The 18,554-nt window shown below is 43.8% G+C and overlaps 1 protein-coding gene across 1 annotated transcript in view; it reads right to left on the bottom strand.

The window, feature by feature from the left end:
* The window catches only part of ABTB2 (ankyrin repeat and BTB domain containing 2), a 150,014-nt gene that overhangs the window by 35,967 nt on the left and 95,493 nt on the right, over positions 1 to 18,554 (bottom strand). The window contains exon 3 of the mRNA XM_069857363.1: positions 16,540 to 16,750. Within this exon, the coding sequence (XP_069713464.1) occupies positions 16,540 to 16,750 (211 nt within the window). The remainder of the gene's footprint in view (positions 1 to 16,539; positions 16,751 to 18,554) is intronic.

Raw genomic sequence — 18,554 nt, 5'->3', positions numbered from 1 at the left:
CATCACTGCTGGATGCAATAGATAACTGCACAGCATCTTTCTAATTGTTATTTTGCAAGAGAACACCACTCTGTCCTAACGGCAAGCTGCTTGATGAACATGTTTCACCTTTATCTTCAAGAAGCTTCTGGTTTGTTCCTCAGTTCTTGTCTTAAAATACTGAAAAGAGCTGCTGGGCAGAAATGAAGGAAGAGTTCTATTTCATCCAAAGATGTTTGGAAACAGTGGTGAATGAATATACTTCTTGTTTTTACTGGAAAGCGCAACGAGTTATATGTTTGCATTTTGCCTTAACTAATTAAATAAATAGTGCTGTGCATAGATATGAGAAATATAAGCAACAGAAGTGTCCTGAATGTAACGAAAACCACTGTTGTGATGGAGTCAGTCCTTCTCTGCCAGACTAGAAATCCCCTCACTCTTCTGTTTGGTGTTTTTGTTATGAAATCTCCTAATTTCAAACTTTTTTTATGCTTTATCTCATGATTTTTATGGTCAAATCAACAGATATCAGTGAAGCTAAGTAGCACTACAAAGGCCAGGTTGGATGGGGCCTTGGGCAGCCTAATCCAGTGGGAGGTGTCTCTGTCCACGGCACGGGGATTGGAGTTAGATATTTAAGGTCCTTTCCAACTCAAACCATTCTAAATGCCAGGCCCAACTGCTTAACGATGGGATTGTGACATTTGGACTTAATTGGTAAGGTTCAAACTCCTTCAGTTTCCAAATAACCTAAATTTAGAGCATACATGCATTAAATTTCAACATTTGGAGCTGAAGCACATTTCAGCAGATGCCACAAATTCCAGCTATTAAGTCTGTTTTCAGCACAGTTACTCAGATCTCCTAAAAATGCTGCTGAATAGCCTCTTGCTTTCACTGTTATCCCATGTATGAACTTCCAGTGAACTTCAAATAACAATATCATGTTTCAATACTTCAATATATACCTTCAGGAGATTTTGAAAAGTAACAGATAACAGCTTGGTCTAATAAAGACCAACGCAAACAAGACACATGTAAAGTTAAGCTATTAAGATATTGCCACTGTGGGTATTACCAGCATCCTAACATCTCTACTGAACTATAAAAACTGCATGGCTTTCTCTTAGGAAAAGGGCCACAGAGCATAGAATCATAGAATGGTTTGGGTTGGGAGCAACCTCAAAGATCATCCACTTCCAACCCCCCTGCCATGGGCAGGGACATCTTCCACTGGGTCCAGGTATTCAAAACCCCATCCAGCCTGGCCTTGAAGACCTCCAGGGATGCGGCATCCAGGACTTCTCTGAGCAACCTATGCCAGGGCCTCACCACCCTTACAGGAAAACATTTCTTCTTAAGATCTACCCTCTTCCAGCTTCAAACCATTCCCCCTCATCTTATCCCTGCACTGCCTGATCAAGAGCCCCTCACCAGCTTTCCTGGAGCCCCTTTAAGTACTGGAAGGCTGCTATGAGGTCTCCCAGAGCCTTCTCTTCTCCAGGATGAACAAGCCCAGCTCACCCAGCTGTCCTTGTATGGGAGGTGCTCCAGTCCTCGAACCATCTTTGTGGCCTCCTCTGGACTAGCTCCAACATATCCATGTCCTTCCTGGGCTGAAGATTCCAGAGCTGAATGCAGGGCTCCAGGTGAGGCTTTACAGAGAGAAGTAGAGGGGCAGGATGATGTCCCTCGACCTGCTGGTCCCAGTGCTTTTCATAGAATCATACAATCACCAGGTTGGAAAAGACCCATCAGATCATCGAGTCATATTGCTGGTTTTCTGGGCTGCGAGTGCACAGTACCAGCTCAGGGTGAGCTTCTCATCCACCAACACCTCCGTGTCCTTCTAGATCTAAGATACACAGATCTCAGGCCAGAGTTGTAGGGTTCCTATTATAGTGAATTTACGTGCTGTAGATAATAGTAACAGTTGACAAAATATCATGAGCTTTGGCAAGCCTGGTCTAAAGTCTTTCAAATGCTGTCAGCCTATAATACTAACTCACGAAACTGCTCTTCCAGTTTCTCCTAAAGGACCATGTTATCCATCTATACATCGCAGAAGCTAGTAGGTAACTTCAGCCATTCGTCAGAACACATGCACTTCCACACCAGAAGTAGAGGGAACCTTCACAAATGAGAGGTGTAAAGGTCTAACCTTCAAATCTTGTCTCCGTTAACCACGCAATTGTCAAGACCACTAGCCCAAATAAGAGGCCAGCAGCCTCCACCACAGCATAAAGCAATAATTCCCTACAAAGCAACTTGTCATACTACCAAAGTTTTGTAGCTCATGCTCTACAGAGTTGCAGATTTCATGCTGACTTTTTAAATGGCTGAGTAAGGCTCTAGCGATGTTCATACCCATGATATCTGCAGTACAGGCTGGGAGGCAAATTAACAAACCCAACTGCCGTAAAACTCACCATATCCAGATCATCTGCTTCCCCATCTCTCTAAAAAGGCACACTTAAACAGTCATATATTAATAGATTAGATAAACATTTCTTATGCTCAGTTAAAACCTGTTCTTGCAACAGGTCCAACCTGCTTCGCTTTGACCACGGCAGAGTGCAGCACTGTGGTTACTACAGGAACACGGAGGAATTTCAAGCTCCAGCTACCTGTCAGCATGACAAAATGTTAAGTTGTGTTTCTTATACCAAATAACAAGGCTATTTCCTCGTCAGCCCTGTTAAAACTCTGCTGCCAGAAAGCAGCTCTAAAACCACAGCAGCATGGATGAACGGTATGTTAAGAATGACTAAGTTAAACCTGCATCACTTCTAATGCCAAGAGTGACATGCACAATAATTTTTTGGAGCTTGCTGAGAAAAATACTATCATTCAAAATCTTCATCTGCTCTACACTTCATAACCTGTTGCTTGAATAAAACTTTCTATCAACAGTCAGTGCCCAGCATTCCAAACACAAAGAATAAGCAATAAGAGGTATACGAAACAGCAAACCAGTACCTCTCTTCTCAGAATTTTTACCTCAAATAGAAATAAACTAAATAATTTGGGAGATGAACTAGCTTCCATTTGCCTTTCTTCACAACAGATAGATCTGAGCCCTGACTATGTGAATAAAGGTGTACATACTCAGAACACATCACTTATATTGGGGTGAATGCCCTTTCTATACACACAGTCAGATTAAGTTATTTTGGCCCCTTACCCTTAAGCATACTGTCTCAACAGAGAGAGTTCAGCAGACTAAAAGAGGTTCCAAAGTGAGTCAATTAAACTATTCTGACTTCTTGGATAGAAAGAATGGGATGCCCAGATGGAAAGTCATTTAAGGAACATATGTTTCTGCAATGTTCTAATGCAACAACTCTTCAGAGCGATCCTTTCTGAAGAATTTGGCAGCCAAAACAGAGAATTGAGCACTGACTACCTGGCACAGTGGTTACTCTTAATCATGTAGTCTGGATGCTGGAAGCAATGTAATTATAACAAGAGCCATTCTGAGCAGGTTATGTTAGTCCTGTTATAATTCCATGCTAATGTGCTTGTATTACTCTCAACTAGCTTAACTATCTCCTCCTAATACTGCATCAGGAACAACTCATCCTTTCCTACTGAAAAAGCCCACTAATTTTGAAGTACCTAGCTCAGAAGAACCCTATGGTTCTCTGGAGGGATCTTCTGCATTTCTGAAGAAAGCTGAAGAGGTGAGAAGCGGCTACCTGAATTCCTGACAGTTGCAGAGAGTTTTCCAGCAAGGCTAGGAATAAAAACTCACAGCTTCTGTCCCCCCTCTTTGTTCTCTACCCTTTACAACACACTTTCTAAGTGGTGTCACCATCCCTGGAGGCGTTCAAAAAACATGTAGATGTGGAACTTCAGGAGATTATTTAGTAGGCACGGTGGTGTTGGGCTGACAGTTGGACTGGATGATCTTAGAAGCCTCTCCCAACCTTAACGATTCTATGATTCTACAATCCATGGAAGAAAACTTCAGGTACAAACTCTTCAATGGATCTACAGTTCCCAGTAGTTTGACTCCAGACTGAAACTGCCCCTTTCATCAGCATCATTCCAAATTCATGCTGATAAGCAGTAAGAGCAAAACACAGCTCAGCCTCTTTCCTCTCAAAGCAAACATGTTAGACTAGCATGCCTTGTGTCAACACAAGGTTGTTTAGCCCTAGAAGAATCCACGAACCAGAGCTGAATCAGTTCAGACATGTAACTCATTTGAATAGGATTTCTCTTGCAGAGCAGACGTGCTTTTTAAAACAGTCAGTTCAGCATTTACTGTAAAAACATGATAAAATCAGTATGGTTTAGCTTTATAACAGACCATCAGGTCTCATAGTATTATAGTATCATAGAATGGTTTGGGTCAGAAGATCAAGATCCTTTGGTTCCAGTCCCCTTGTTATGGGCAGCGACGCCTCTTACTGGATGATCAGGTTGTTCAAAGCCTCATCCAACCCTGCCTTGAACTCCTCCAGGGATGGGGCATCTTCCACTCCTTTGGGCAACCTGGGCCAGTGTCTCACAACCCTAACAGGAAAAAATTTCTTCCTAATAGCTAATCTAAACCTCCACTCCTTCAGTTTAAAACCATTCCACCTCATTTTATCCTTGCACTCCCTGATCAAGAGCCCCTCCCCAGCTTTCCTGTAGTCATGTAGTTTAAGTACTGGAAGATGCTCTAAGGTCTCCCTGGAGTCATGGCAATAGATGCACTCGCAGGTATAGGACAAGGAAGTATCAAGTGTAAGGGTCTCCTTAGAAAAGGGAGCAAAGCAGAGACACAGCAATCTAGGATTACCCCAGGGTAAGCTTAGTTTCTAATCTCCAGGAGGTCAAAGATTAAGAATGGGTTTTGCTATTATCATAAATTATACCTAGAAACATTTAGTCGCGAGAAGAACTTGGTTGTAGTTCTCTGTTACCAAGATGTCAGGAACAATAAGAGCAAAAACCTTTACAAACCCGCCAGCCCTGGCTGCTGCACAGCTAAAGCTCAAATTGTGTCTTTATTTAGCGTGGGCTTTGTTAAAGCACGGGCTAACTCCTTCCTCAGGAAACAGGCAAGTTCTGTGAGCAATGGTTTGTAATTTAGTCCAATAGGAAATCATATTAACTTCAATTGGAAATGGCAATTACTGAAAAAGAAGAAACTTGTTGGCTTGTAACCATCATTGTTCTTTGCTCAGAACCTTTCCTCCACTGCTTTTTACTTAAATCAGTGATAAGAGCACTACTACATTCATATCAAGATACTGTCTGTAAGGATCTATGCCTAGCAGATATGGAGATAGGCTGATATTAAATGACAGCAAACCAGCAAGTGTCAAGTACAGCAATTCAGACTCTCAGTCAACCCTCTACTATTTCACTCTCTGAAAGGCGATGTTACAGTTCTGACCCAGCTCAGCTCAATTTGGCAGCTAAAATGTAAGCAGTTGTGATCCTAATTCCCTTCCCCCAACCCAGGGAAAGGGAAATGAGAGGAAAAAGACTTGCAGGTTGGAAACTAAAACTAAAATAGCTTTACTGAAATAATAATAATAATGACAATGATGATGATGAAGAAAATATACAGAAATATATGAAATTGTGCCCTTTTCCCCCATGACTAAGTCACCACAGATGCTGCAGAGCAGGTATGAGGAAAGGTCCTGGCTGGACTCAGTGGCAGGGGGGAACTGGAGAATTCAGGAATGCATGGATGTGAGATCAGGGCAAAAAGACAGACAAGGTCCTCACTGGATGTTGGTAATTAAAGAGTTGTCACTCTCGTGATCCCCCAGTTTTATATTTAAGCGTGGTGTATATAGGATGGAATACTCTCCTGGGACATTTTGGGTCCCCTGTCCTGTCTGCTCCTCCCTTCTTTTCCTCTTTCACTTATGACATTCTACCAACTTGAGGCTGACCTTTGTCTCCACGGGGACAGATGCAAGCAATGCCCTTCTGCATCCCAACCCCCTGTGCTCCCACTTGGAGAGAGAAACACTCTCTGAAAAATACGTAGTTAACTCTCAGAAAATGAAGTTACTTAAACAAGGCTAAGCTGAAGTCAGAAAACTGATTCTACATTAGATCAAACCAGAACAGGTAGAAAAAGAAGCCAGAAGACCTTGTCTTATTCTTTCTGTGTTTCCGTAACGCTTTTTTAGAGACATATGCTGTAACAGTTTTGTTTTAAGTTTTTTTCTGGATTATTTTCTCTTCATTTTTGATGCTGGCTTGCTGCTTCATCTTCTCCCCATGAAAGAGCAAACAACAAACAATACCCAACACAGGGTGCCTACAGGCACTGAAGATTTGTTTGAACCAGCCCTGAGAATCTAGGCAGCTAAGTTGCCAAGCTCTCATTTTCTCACACCTTCTTTTTTATCTGAACAGATGGAAACTTAAGAGGAGAAGCCAAGAACTCAACACGGGCATCTCTGCAGTAGCTACGGTAATTACTGGAGCTGTAGTTACAGTAATTGCAGGGTGCTGGCACAAACAGATCACAGGCACAATGCCTGTCAACTCTTCATTGCTAAACAAGACAGCCAAAGATCATCCCTCTAGTTTTCAAACGCTTTTACAGAGGACATTGGCCAGAAATGGCTTGGGTCAAAGACATCTCTCCAGGGATTCCCAGCAAGCACTGAAGTCTACTGCAAAATGCCTATGAAAGCAGAGTCATGGTTTTCAGATAAATATTTTGTAACTGATAGGACAAATATTGTCAAATGCCTGAATACTTCTCTAGGTAGGTGGTAAAGACCAACCTGAACAGCAAGTTCTAGGAAACAGTATCTGGATACCCATGGATGACTGGGAAGTCACCAGGCTGACACATGTAAAACAATTTTAAGGGATAAATACTATAATCAAAACCACAGAATGTCTGGAGCTGGAAGGCACCCTTGACGATTTAGTCCAATATCCCTTGCTCCAAACCAGGGTCAGGAAGGACAGGTTGCCCAGGACCATGTGAAATTGGTAAACTTACAGGTGACCTGTCTACGACAACCGAGACCTCCCACACCATCTTTAATTACTGTCCATGCAAACCAGAGCATAAGCAGCAGCAAGGTTTCAAGACAGCCCAAGAGCCTGACTTTTTGGTACGTGGCTCCATGTACAGCCATTAGCACTCATTTATTTCACTGTGTATGCTGTGTTTGACCTGTACTGCCTTCCCTATGTACCAAGGCTGGTGTGGAAAGGCAGTCTCTTTGCTCTCCACGCAGTCTGTGCTGCCCAATTTTCATAGAATCATTAAAGTTGGAAAAGACCTTTAAGATCAAGTCCATCGTTAGCTCAACAACATCGTGCCTACTAAACCATGTCATGAAGTGCCACATCTACATGTTTTTTGAACACCTCCAAAGACGGTGACTCCACCACTTCCCCAGGCAGCCTGTTCCAATGCTTCACCACTTTTTCAGTAAAGAAATATTCCTAACACCCAATCTAAACCTATTTTCTATATAGCGAGATTCTCCTGCTTGCAATTTTGTGGAGAATTTAAATAACCTATGTTTGTACCGCACCCCTGCTCCGATACATCAAGATCAGAAGATACGGGCTACTTTGGAAACACTCCAGCCACACTACAAATTGCTTACAGGCAGCAGGATGGAAGAAAGGCTCATCTTTCCCAGGTGTGAGATAGGCAGACTCAAAAAACATTGAGTGGTGTTTGTTTATACAAACAACATAAAAGACACGGGGGAAATTCAGATTAGACAGCACTGCCAGCTTCAGCAGGTGCCCTTGGATGAATTCGATCCTCAGGGACTGCAGGGAACTCCCTTCACTGCTGCCAAGGTCACCCCTCACATTCCCCTTTTGCATTCTTTGAACGATAAAGAACTGAACAATAGAGAAAATTACGAGACTTAAATATACCTCAACAGATGATGCCAGGCAGAAATGCATTGAGGAACCCAAAAAATAACTACTGTCACCTATTGACTTTAATGTGACCTGGTTTTAATTCACTTCACATATCCAGTGCTGTGATGCTCAGAGTGTGTTGGGACACACACAGAGTGATAAACAAACAGAAATGATTCATCCTAGACCTCTCTCCAGCCCTTCAGTTAGGATACAAGGGGCACATATGGTGGATTCTCACTAGCAGAGGATCCAACTCCTTTAGCAGGTTGGTTATTGCTAAGAGGTTCTGCTTTTATCTGGCTATGTGTTACTGCTGAGATGTCACCATAAAGAGCAGGACAGGGGAAAGGTGCTCACCCCAAGTATGATAAAGCTACTGAGTCTTCCTCTTAAGTGACAGATCTCCTCAGTTCTCAAAACTGTAGAAGATATTCAAGATATTGCTTCCTTCTAGCACTTAAAGGGGGCCTACAGGAAAGCTGGGGAGGGGCTCTTGATCAGGGAGTGCAGGGATAGGATGAAGGGGAATAGTTTGCAGCTGAAGAGGGGAGATGTGAATGACATATTAGGAAGAAATATTTTCCTGTGAGGGTGGGGAGGCATTGGAACAGGTCACCCAGAGCAGTGGTGGCTGCCCCATCCCTGGAGGTGTTCAAGGCCAGGTTGGATGGGGCTTGGAGCAACCTGATCCAGTGGGAGGTGTCCCAGATCAGGGCAGGGGAGTTGGAACTGGATGGGCTTTGAGGTCCCTTCCAACCCAAACCATTCTATAATGGAATGATTCAATTTGGTATGGGCTCAATAAATACATAAACCTGCCTAAGTCAGGACCAGCACTGCCAACCAACGGGTAATTTTAGTCAGTAGTTACAGGTTGATTCTAGCTTAATGGCCTCTGAAACAGGGCAATCCACTGCATCTTCCTTGTGGATGAGTATCTCAAAATCACTATTAAGTCTGACATTAACTGCTCAAAGTCTGAAACGGTCAAAAATACATGGTAACAGCTTCTCTGCTTAGTGTTGGCGCAGGAAGACAATCACATCTGTTTACAGCTGCCTTACTCTTCTAATAAATCTGCCAAACTAATCTTTCATCAACAGCAAATAGACTTTTTTTCTTTAAAACAAGGAGGGGCACATTTTTACGTCCACTTTGAACAAGCAATGCCATGATAGGTGCAGTTGAATGTGAAGCTTCTTTCTGTTTCCCTATATTTAAGCAGTATATTTGTAACAAAATCAATGGGACTGCTGCGTCGGGGTGGGATTGGAATATGCTCACCAACACTTCTTTTTGTAATTGCTCCATTGACTTTGGATTTAAGTACTGTTAAACATGAATATATGATCACAACATAATTCTCTCAAGGCATATGAAACAGGGTCTAGCTTTATTATTCCTATATACCTATCCTTGACTGGTGAGGCAGCTGTAGACAGAATAGAAAGATATTAAGATCTCTCAGACGAGAGATCACAGAACTTATTTTATTGCAGGCCTTTTCAAACAGACAGCTCGTTGAACTAAGTGTATCAAGTTCTGTTCCTGATGTGGCATGGTAACAATGGGATATGGCTGTAAAATAAAAGAATTCAGACATAAATATATTAAATTTGAATTAGGAAAGACTAGGGAGCAGATAAATCTAAAAGGCAGACAATGATGTAGCTATTGCACTTAATAAAATTCCATAGACCTGCAGTTAAAAAAGCAGAGGGGGGAAAAAGCTTCATGACAAATCAGTGAGAGTCTGGAAACATCCATCTGGAGAAAAGATTTATCCTGAAAAACCTTAAGCAGCTCTGAAAGCAGCGCTACTCCTCAGTGATGATGAGGATGCAGCTCAAGCAAACAGGTCTTGGCAGCAGGCTCTGCAGGTTATTCCTGATTTTCCTTCCTTCTCTGCCAGCTGGATGCCCATGCAACACAGAGCAACACTTTCTGGAGACAATTAACATTAATAACTGGGATGTTAGTATGCTCTTTAATGGGAATGAATTTATATCATTGTCTAAATTTGATCCATGTGACCAAATCACTCCTGTCTCAAGCAGTTTCAGAATGAACATTTAGTTGTGCCAGACAAGTTTATGAACAGAAGGGAAGAAAGCAATTAACCATGACGGAATGAGCTGAAGGCCCTAATTATGCCTAATGATGCACCTAGAGATCATTAAGTAAATAGGTGCTAAGTAAAAGCAAAGTAATGCTTTTTCAAAACATGAAATTTAGATGTGATGAAGAGGCCGTTTTCATCTGAGGGTCACTGGGGATTCAGAAATAGCCATAGCACTGGGGCTCTTGTTTGCTTCAGTCACTGCAAGACCCTTGATAGAGAAATTACATCGGAAGGCTCTTGTAAGTAGTGCTGTAGGAAAGCAGATGCACAAACTACTTGGAGATTATTTGTCTCTGACTTATCTGAGGACAGACTGAATTTTACAAAGCATTGAAGATACCATACGCTGCTGCTCTGCTCAGTCTGATCTGAGGATGAGTATTGAAGCCTAAGAGTATAATAAGCCAAGATGCAAACGTGATCACCACTGAGGTATGGGATGCTTGGACAGGATTTGACACTGTACCAGGAAATCTTATTTTAGGCACATCTCTGGTTTCCATGCTGGCCTGAGTAAATCTGGATTACATGCCAGAAGACAAAACCATAGATTCATAGAATAGTTTGGGTTGGAAGGGACTTCTAAGCCCATCCAGTTCCAACTCCCTGCCATGGGCAGGGCCACCTCCCACTAGATCAGGCTGCTCCAAGCCCCATCCAACCTGGCCTTGGACACCTCCGGGGATGGGGCAGCCACAGCCTCCCTGGGCAACCTGTGCCAGTGTCTCACCACTCTCATCATGAAAAAAATTCTTCCTCATGTCTAGTCTAAATCTGCCAGTTTATAGCCGTTGCCCCTCGTCCTATCACTACAAACCTTTGTAAACAGTTGCAGCTTTCTTGTAGCCCCCTTCAGATACTGGAACATCGCTATAAGGTTTCCTTGGAGTCTTCTCTTCTCTGGGAACATCAAACATTCTAGCTAATGATGATTTAAAACAATAGCTCAGGTATTGGAAGAATATAGCATTTGAGCAAATAACACTCAAAAATAGCATGAAATAGCTACAATCCTTTCTCCTGGCAGCATCAGATGCATTTTTTCATCCTTTCCCAACAAATAATGTTCCCGAGCAGCCACTGCTTGAAATACTCCACACAAAGAAAACCCAAGCTCAACTCCTTCCCTGCTAACATGGCACAGGAGAGTAGGCACTAATCCATTTTCTCCTGCTTGACCCTACTGAAAAATATGATTGGCAGGCTTATCCATGAGCACTGGATCACACGAGGTAACAGATGTAATGGGAGGACTCAGTTGGAAGCAGAAAAAATTCTAGATACTTTTTGAACCTTGTAGATAAAAGCAGCCATCCAGCTGAAAGCAGAATGAGCAACAGCCTTTCTGAAGGATTTCATGCAACTAGGGAGAAACCAACTGACCCCTGGTTTCTTCACAATCACATCACAAAACAGAATCCTCTAGAGAAGCAGGAAATCTGAAGGATCAAGCCTTCTAGATGCCTGCATATGGAAAACAGAATGGAGCTTTCTCTTTTCCTATGAGGTGGCCCTCTCTGCAATTGTGGTTGGCTTCTTGCAGTGTCCACAGCTTTTCCAGCTGAAGAGCTGTGAATTTCCATCAATTGGGCAAGCTCCAAATTTTACTGTTGGCAGCCGACAAATGCTACATCAGCTCTGGAATTTCATTAGCGTTATACTGGATTTTCACCGACAGAGTCAGATGGGTACAGTCTGTGTGCTTCTGCTGATGTAAATTGCTTCGCTGACATTTGGAATAAAACAATGAACCAGCAAACTCAGACAATGTGTAAAACTTGGCACGTCTGCAACATGGATAGCTCAGAAAAGTCTGACACGGCTGGATCCATGGGCACTGACGGATGAGCCCAGAATTGCTTTCAGAACGTTCTACAGACCAATAGCATGAACAGTGGGCAAACAATTATAGCTTTTTTAGCAGGGTAGTTGGAAGAGGAGGCATCTCAGCCTACCGAAGGCACACAGATGATCAGCCACGCAAGGAGGCAGGATCTAACTTTCCCCCCCTATTTTTAGGTATTAGATCATGCTATTTTTCCTACAAGAAGTGTTGTACCAACACAAAACAACCCAACAGAGATAGGGTGAGAGGAGTCAATGGCATCTATACCCAGCTTTAAGGCTGGACTGCTATCTTAGCCCATTCACCTAGGGTGGACTAATCCACCCAGATGGAAAATGAGACTATAAAATGGACGTGGATTTGTGCTCTATGGGGAGCAGATAAATACTCCTTAAGATAAGTATCACTGAGAGAGCATTCTTGCCTTGACACACCATTAAAAACAAGACAAAAGGTTTTATATTCCACTTAGGAGAAAGTGAAGAAGGGAGAAAGAAACTTTTACCTTTGGATGGCCCTTCTCAAGTTGCAGTATCCCAAACAATCCCAGCAAACTCGCTCTGCTGCTCTGGGACATGAGCTCACGCTGCAGAGTGCTCCCAAGCTCAGCCAGCCTGACATAAGCAACGGGAAACAACCCAGAGGAGAAACAGAGCAGAGAGAAGGAGTGCCACGCGTCTGCTTACTCTTCATGGTCCAAACCCACATTGTCTGAACTCTGACATAATACAAACTATGATCTCTCAGAAACAAAAAAAATCTTATTGCCCAGCAGAGCCACTTTTTTTGCAGCATCAAGACAGATGTTCTCTCTGATGGCAGAGAGGAGCTCTTAGGGCAGTCAGGTGTATCCTTACTAAGCTAAGCAGCTCGTTCTCACCTCAGGGTCTAATTTGTTTGCCGAAATACTGCTCAAGTGGCACTCTATATTTGCAAAACACCTCCTCAGATGGCTTGTTTGACACCAAACATGGATGGTTTACTGTCTGTGCAGCAAATAAGGTCATGTGGGGGTTCCAGGTGGGTCAGGGTTTGGTCAGACAGCAAGCAGCTGCAGCTATTGTGGAAACATTTCAAATGTTTTGCTTATGATGCCTGGGTGCATAAGTCATGAAGGTTGAAAAAGACCTCTAACATCATCCCGTCCGATCACCAGCCCAACACCACTGTGCCTACTAAACCACGTCTCAAAGTGCCATATCTACATGGTTTTTGAACCCCTCCAGCAATGGAGACTCCACCACCGCCCTGGCCAGCAGGTTCCAATGCTTCATCACTCTTTCGATAAAGAATGTCTTCCTAATGTCAAATCTAACCTTCCCTGGCAGAACTTGAAGCCATTCCCTCTTGCCCTATCACTTGTTACTTGGGAGAAGAGACCTTCACCCACCTTGCTGTAACCTCCTCTCAGGTAATTGCAGAGAGCAATGAGGTCTCCCCTCAGCCTCCTCTTCTCCAGGCTAAACAACCCCAGCTCTCTCAGCCGCTCCTCATAAGGCCTGTTCTCCAGCCCCCTCACCAGCTTTGTTGCTCTTCTCTGGACTCGCTCCAGAGCCTCAACATCCTTCTTGTGGTGAGGGGCCCAGAACTGAACACAGGAGCGGTCTCACCAGTGCCGAGTCCAGAGGGAGAAGAACCTCCCTGGACCTGCTGGTCACACCGTTTCTGATCCAAGCCAAGATGCCATTGGCCTTCTTGGCCACCTGGGCCCCTGCTGGCTCATGTTCAGTCGGCTGTCAACCGACACCCCCAGGTCCCTCTCCTCCAGGCAGCTTTCTAGACAGACTTCCCCTAGTCTGGAGCTGCTCAGGGTTGTTGCGCCCCAACTTCAGGACCCAGTATTTGGCCTTTTTGAACCTCAGTGACCAATGAAGCCACTGGTCTCAGCCCAGCGGTCCAGCCTGTTCAGATCCCTTTGGAGCCTCCCTACCCTCCAGCAGACTGACATTTCCTTCCGGCTCAGTGTCATCCGCAAACTTGCTCAGGGTGCACTTGATGCCTTCATCCAAGTCATTGATAAAGACATTGAACAGGGCTGGACCCAGCACTGAGCCCTGGGGACACCACTTGTCACTGGCCTCCAGCTGGAGTTAACTCCATTTCCCACCACTCTCTGGGCCCTCCAGCCAACCAGTTTTCCACCCAGGAGAGTGTGCGCCTGGCCAGGCAGAGGCAGCCAGTTTCCTAAGCAGAATCCTGTGAGAGATTAATTCTATACTTGCCTTTGTGTTGAACTGAAGAACAGCAAAGACCTTTGAGACCCAACAGTGTTATGATTTCTACAGCACTTTGCTTTGCAGTGTGACACAGAGCTCACGGACAACAGAAAGCCAAGCAAGGCGGACAGTAGGTGGTCAGGTCTCTAGATGCACTGAACAACTGCAATTCCACTGAACCAATGTCGGTCACAGATCTTCCCAAAATCAGGTTTTAGCAAATCTGCGGTTCTAACAGCCTCTCTTTGCTAAATTTAAGATGCAATACTGATAGTTTTACACAGCAACCTCAAAACTGAAGCATGGGTAAACACAGAATAGGTCAGCGTTTTTTGTCCTTGTTTGAGACCGAGATGTTTTTCAGTACAAAACAAACAGGGATTGAAGTGCACAAAACAAGTATATTCCAGAGCGAGAGTATAAATGCACAAAAGAGCAATGCAGAGTTTGCAGCTGATTTAGCACAGCTCAGGAAAGAATAAAAGAACTGGGCTGCACGGCTTTGCCAAGGCACATTAGGTGAATCAGTGCCCTCAACTATCACGCCACGAGTCCAGTGTCTCACACGCAGCCTCAGCCATCTCTCCTCTTAAGCTAGGAAGGAATAAACTATCTCCGGTATAAAGTGCTGCTAGCAATATTTAACCCACTGGCTATGCTAAATAACATGTGCAGAGGTCAACAGAGCAAGACACATACAAACACATCTTGCAGCAAGTGAAAGACACGGTTGGATGTTCATTTTTCTGGTGCATCAGGCAGTATTAATTTCATCTCCAGATTTCATAAACACTTCAAAGCAAACCGTTTAACCCAATAGTCCTCAGGTTCTGCTTTTTTCACCCTAATGTCAGTTTTTGCTCCAGTTTAATATATCCTTTTTAATTTCCTTTACTGTTAAGTGCTGTTCAGAAAAAAATGGCAGAAATTTCCCTTACACCAGCTGTTATAGAATCTAGTGTGGATTTTAAAACAGAATAGAGTTGTAGCCTGCATTCCAAAAAAACTCCAGTGAACCGTGTGAAAAGCATTGTTTGGGAGCAATTGGAGAGATAACTGCACTCCTGATTTAACTCATTTATTATCCTCGGTGTACAAAACAAGTAGCTGCGGTAACATCATTATACTGAGAGCACTGAAAAGAGCACAACACAAAATAGAAAGCTTAATCTATGTTTCTGATAAAAGCTGTTCAGCAGCTTCAGCTGTACAACTGTGGGAACCAGTGGTGCAACTTTACAGAATCTGGGCCCATGAAAACTTTTTTTGCACAGTGTGCAAACATGAAATGCAAAATAAACCACTTTGAACCAAGTAAGGCATTGGATTACGATTAGTGAACTTTAAAAATTGAGCTACCAACAGGCTCAAAGTCGTGTAGCTGTGCCTCTTCCTATTCTCTTCAACTTCCCTTAATTCATAGAACCATAGAATAGTTTGGGTTGGAAAGGACCTTAAAGACCATATAATTTCAACCCCCCTGCAATGGGCAGGGACACCTCCCACTGGATCAGGCTGCCCAAAGTCCCATCGAACCTGGCCTTGAACACCTCCAGGGATGGGGCAGCCACAATTTCTCTGGGCAACCTGGGCCAGTATCAGGAACACTGGACTGCCATGACTTCTCAAATACGGTTGAATTTCCCATTTATGTAAGATTTCTGAAATAAATACAAAATCGGATATGCATTTCAAACTGAGAAAACCTAACAAGTCCAGAGGGGCCTGGGTCTCTCTGCAGGATGCCAGCTATCAAGCTGCCTTTGAGCTGAGGAGCAGGAGCTGCCTGACCTGTCAAGGAACTCAGCTTGTGGCCAAGGCTCTCAGGCTCCTCAGCTCTCCGCTGCCACCAGCCTGCCAGGCAGCCTGCCAATGAGCTGGGCAGGAAGGAAACCAGGGAGGTTTCTAACAGAAAAAACATCCCGCTGGAAAATTTCTGACCCACTCCAATAATGGACCTACTTTCAGAGTCAGTTAGGATGCTGGCAGAAGGTAGGGAGACCCGCTGCATTTTCTGTTTAGTTACTGGCTTCCTACATAAATTTCTTTCTAGACCAGACAAACAGCATCAACTGAAGTAATCCTTAAGAAGACATTCATAAATCCCTTCAATCCTCTCCACGGCAAATGACATCACTTTTTGTCATTCCAAATTTCCCAATGACAATTGTTAATTGGCGCTATTCAGAAGGTAAGATTTTCTTCGGTAAGGGTCTTTACTGCTCTAGGCAACCACATGCACTTTTGGCAGCGTCTCTAGACAAGACTTGTTGGCAGCGTACAGTATATGCCTCGCTCGGAAAGACTGCATGAAAAAAACAGCTCACTTTCCAGTTCCAATTCCAAGGCTTCATAAACTTGGCAAGGCTGACAACGTAATCTGGCCTGACTGCAGGAATAGCTGATGCCTGATAGGTAGCATCCCACAAAGCTGCCTGAGCTGCCCAGTTACTCTACACAAGGAGACCTTCTTGGCCCAATTCCCAGTTGACCAACCTACATACCGTTCATTGTTCAGGGTCATTCTCGGAGGGTCGAGGTTGGGGTTCTCCATGGACTCCATCTGAGGACAGCGTAGGAAGTAGTAGAGGGTGTGGAGAGCATCAGGGGACCAGGAGATGGGTTGCTGCTGCCGGGTTTGCCGAATGGGGCTCATTCCTGGGCGGATGGTGTTCAAGCACTGCATGTGGTGCATTGCTCGCGATACCAAATCACCTGCACAAAGAAAAAGAATGCCAAAGTACTTCTTTATTATGAATCCACAGTCCTATTAAGAACACTTTTTGAACTAAATAAAACCTAAGAGAAATGTCTTTTGTGTGCACAGACTCTTTTTCCTTCAAATAAGGCTTCCTCAAGCTGCCACTCTACAGGTTGTCTGGGAAATGTAACTTCCTTTCAAATTACAAGTTGCTAGAAAATCTAAACGAATCTAGAATGAAACTTCTCTCAGTTACCACACACTCAGAACAACAGCTTTACAGTGATTTTTCTAGCTGCTTTTATTGCTGGTTTTCTCCTCCTTCCAACCATGTAAACCAGTTTCTTACCTGCCTACAAAAACTACTTTGAAAAACGCCGACTGCCCAACCTGGGAGCACAGCTTGCACAAGGCAAACCCAGTAACACCAGTACAAATACTTTAATCTCATAGTTGACATGACCATTGGTTGGACTCAATGATCTAAGAGGTCTTTTCCAACCTGGTGATTCTATGATTTTATGTTATGAGGCTGCTACTATTTCTTTCAACTAGGTGACGGTGTTCTACCCTCACACCCAGGCACTTGTGACGAATGATGTTATGTTCAATACTGAAATCCCTTCTTCTAGGAGTCTGCTTCTCTCATTCTCACTTTAACTGCGAGGTTCTCCAGAATAACAAGACCTGACTCTCTCATTAAAAAGCCAATCTGTATCATGCTGACTGTCACAAGCCTTGCCAGAAATTTGCCCCTGAGCCTTATAAGAAGCTCAATTCGGGAGCTTTCTAGGCTGTTCAGTCCTCTTGGGGTTTGAACTCGAGCCAGCCTGCCTCTGTGTCAGAGTACTGGTGGACTTGAGGAAGCCTGGAGGAAGGCAACCTTTATTACACAGTCTCTACTCGGAAAAGATTTTAAGACTGCAGATTTTTAAAGATTTCACAGCGTGATGACCCCAAGACAGCAGCTATGCAGCCACATAAAGCTGCTCTTTGTGTAAGAAGCTTCCTTTGGGCACACCCTGCTTACTCTCCTTTTATTGTGCTGCATTAAAAACTCTCAAGAGCTTTACAATAAAGGCTTCAGACACTACATCTTTGTGACCACCCTACCAGTGAGCTAAAACATTACTATAGATTACTATACATAGCTAGGATCTATTTTTTCCTTGAGAGAATCCTCTTTTTTCCCCTAAAATTCTCACAGGAAACGTTACTCTATTGTGTCTTATAGTTACAATACTGGGAAAGGATGGAACTGAAATAGTCGCTCCATCACAAAGCTGGTTCCTGAGAGAGTGCCCTGAACTCAGTCGCGCCACATACGAATTAGTCACACCTCCCTCTGAAATTCTTAGGAAGTTATTATCTGTTCATTTATATCTAAAAGAGATACACTGAATTTGCCAAACAACCTCCAGCTGAACCCATGGAGTTCTGGTGTTAACCAGGTAAAAGAGAAACCCCCACAAAGCTTCTGGATGTCTAAATATGACACCGTTATTAGAGGTTCAGATGATAGAATCATAGAATGGTTTGGATTGGAAGGGACCTTAAAGATCACCCAGTTCCAAGCCCCCTGCCATGGGTAGGGACGCCTTCACTAGATCAGGATGCTCCAAGTCCCATCCAACCTGGCTTTGAACGCTTCCACGGATGGGGTAGCCGTTCCTCTGCGCAACCTGAGCCAATGCCTCACCACCCTCACAGGAAAACATTTCTCCCCAAGATCTCTTCTCAATCTCCCCCTTTTCAGCTTAAAACCATTCCTCCTCAACCTATACCCGCACTCCCTGATCAAGGGCCTCTCCCCAGCTT

Source organism: Phaenicophaeus curvirostris, chromosome 5 (genome assembly GCF_032191515.1).
Source record: "Phaenicophaeus curvirostris isolate KB17595 chromosome 5, BPBGC_Pcur_1.0, whole genome shotgun sequence".
In the NCBI taxonomy this organism is placed as follows: domain Eukaryota; kingdom Metazoa; phylum Chordata; class Aves; order Cuculiformes; family Cuculidae; genus Phaenicophaeus; species Phaenicophaeus curvirostris.
The sequence above is the reverse complement of the archived record's forward strand: the minus strand, read 5'-3'. Positions and strand labels throughout refer to the sequence as shown.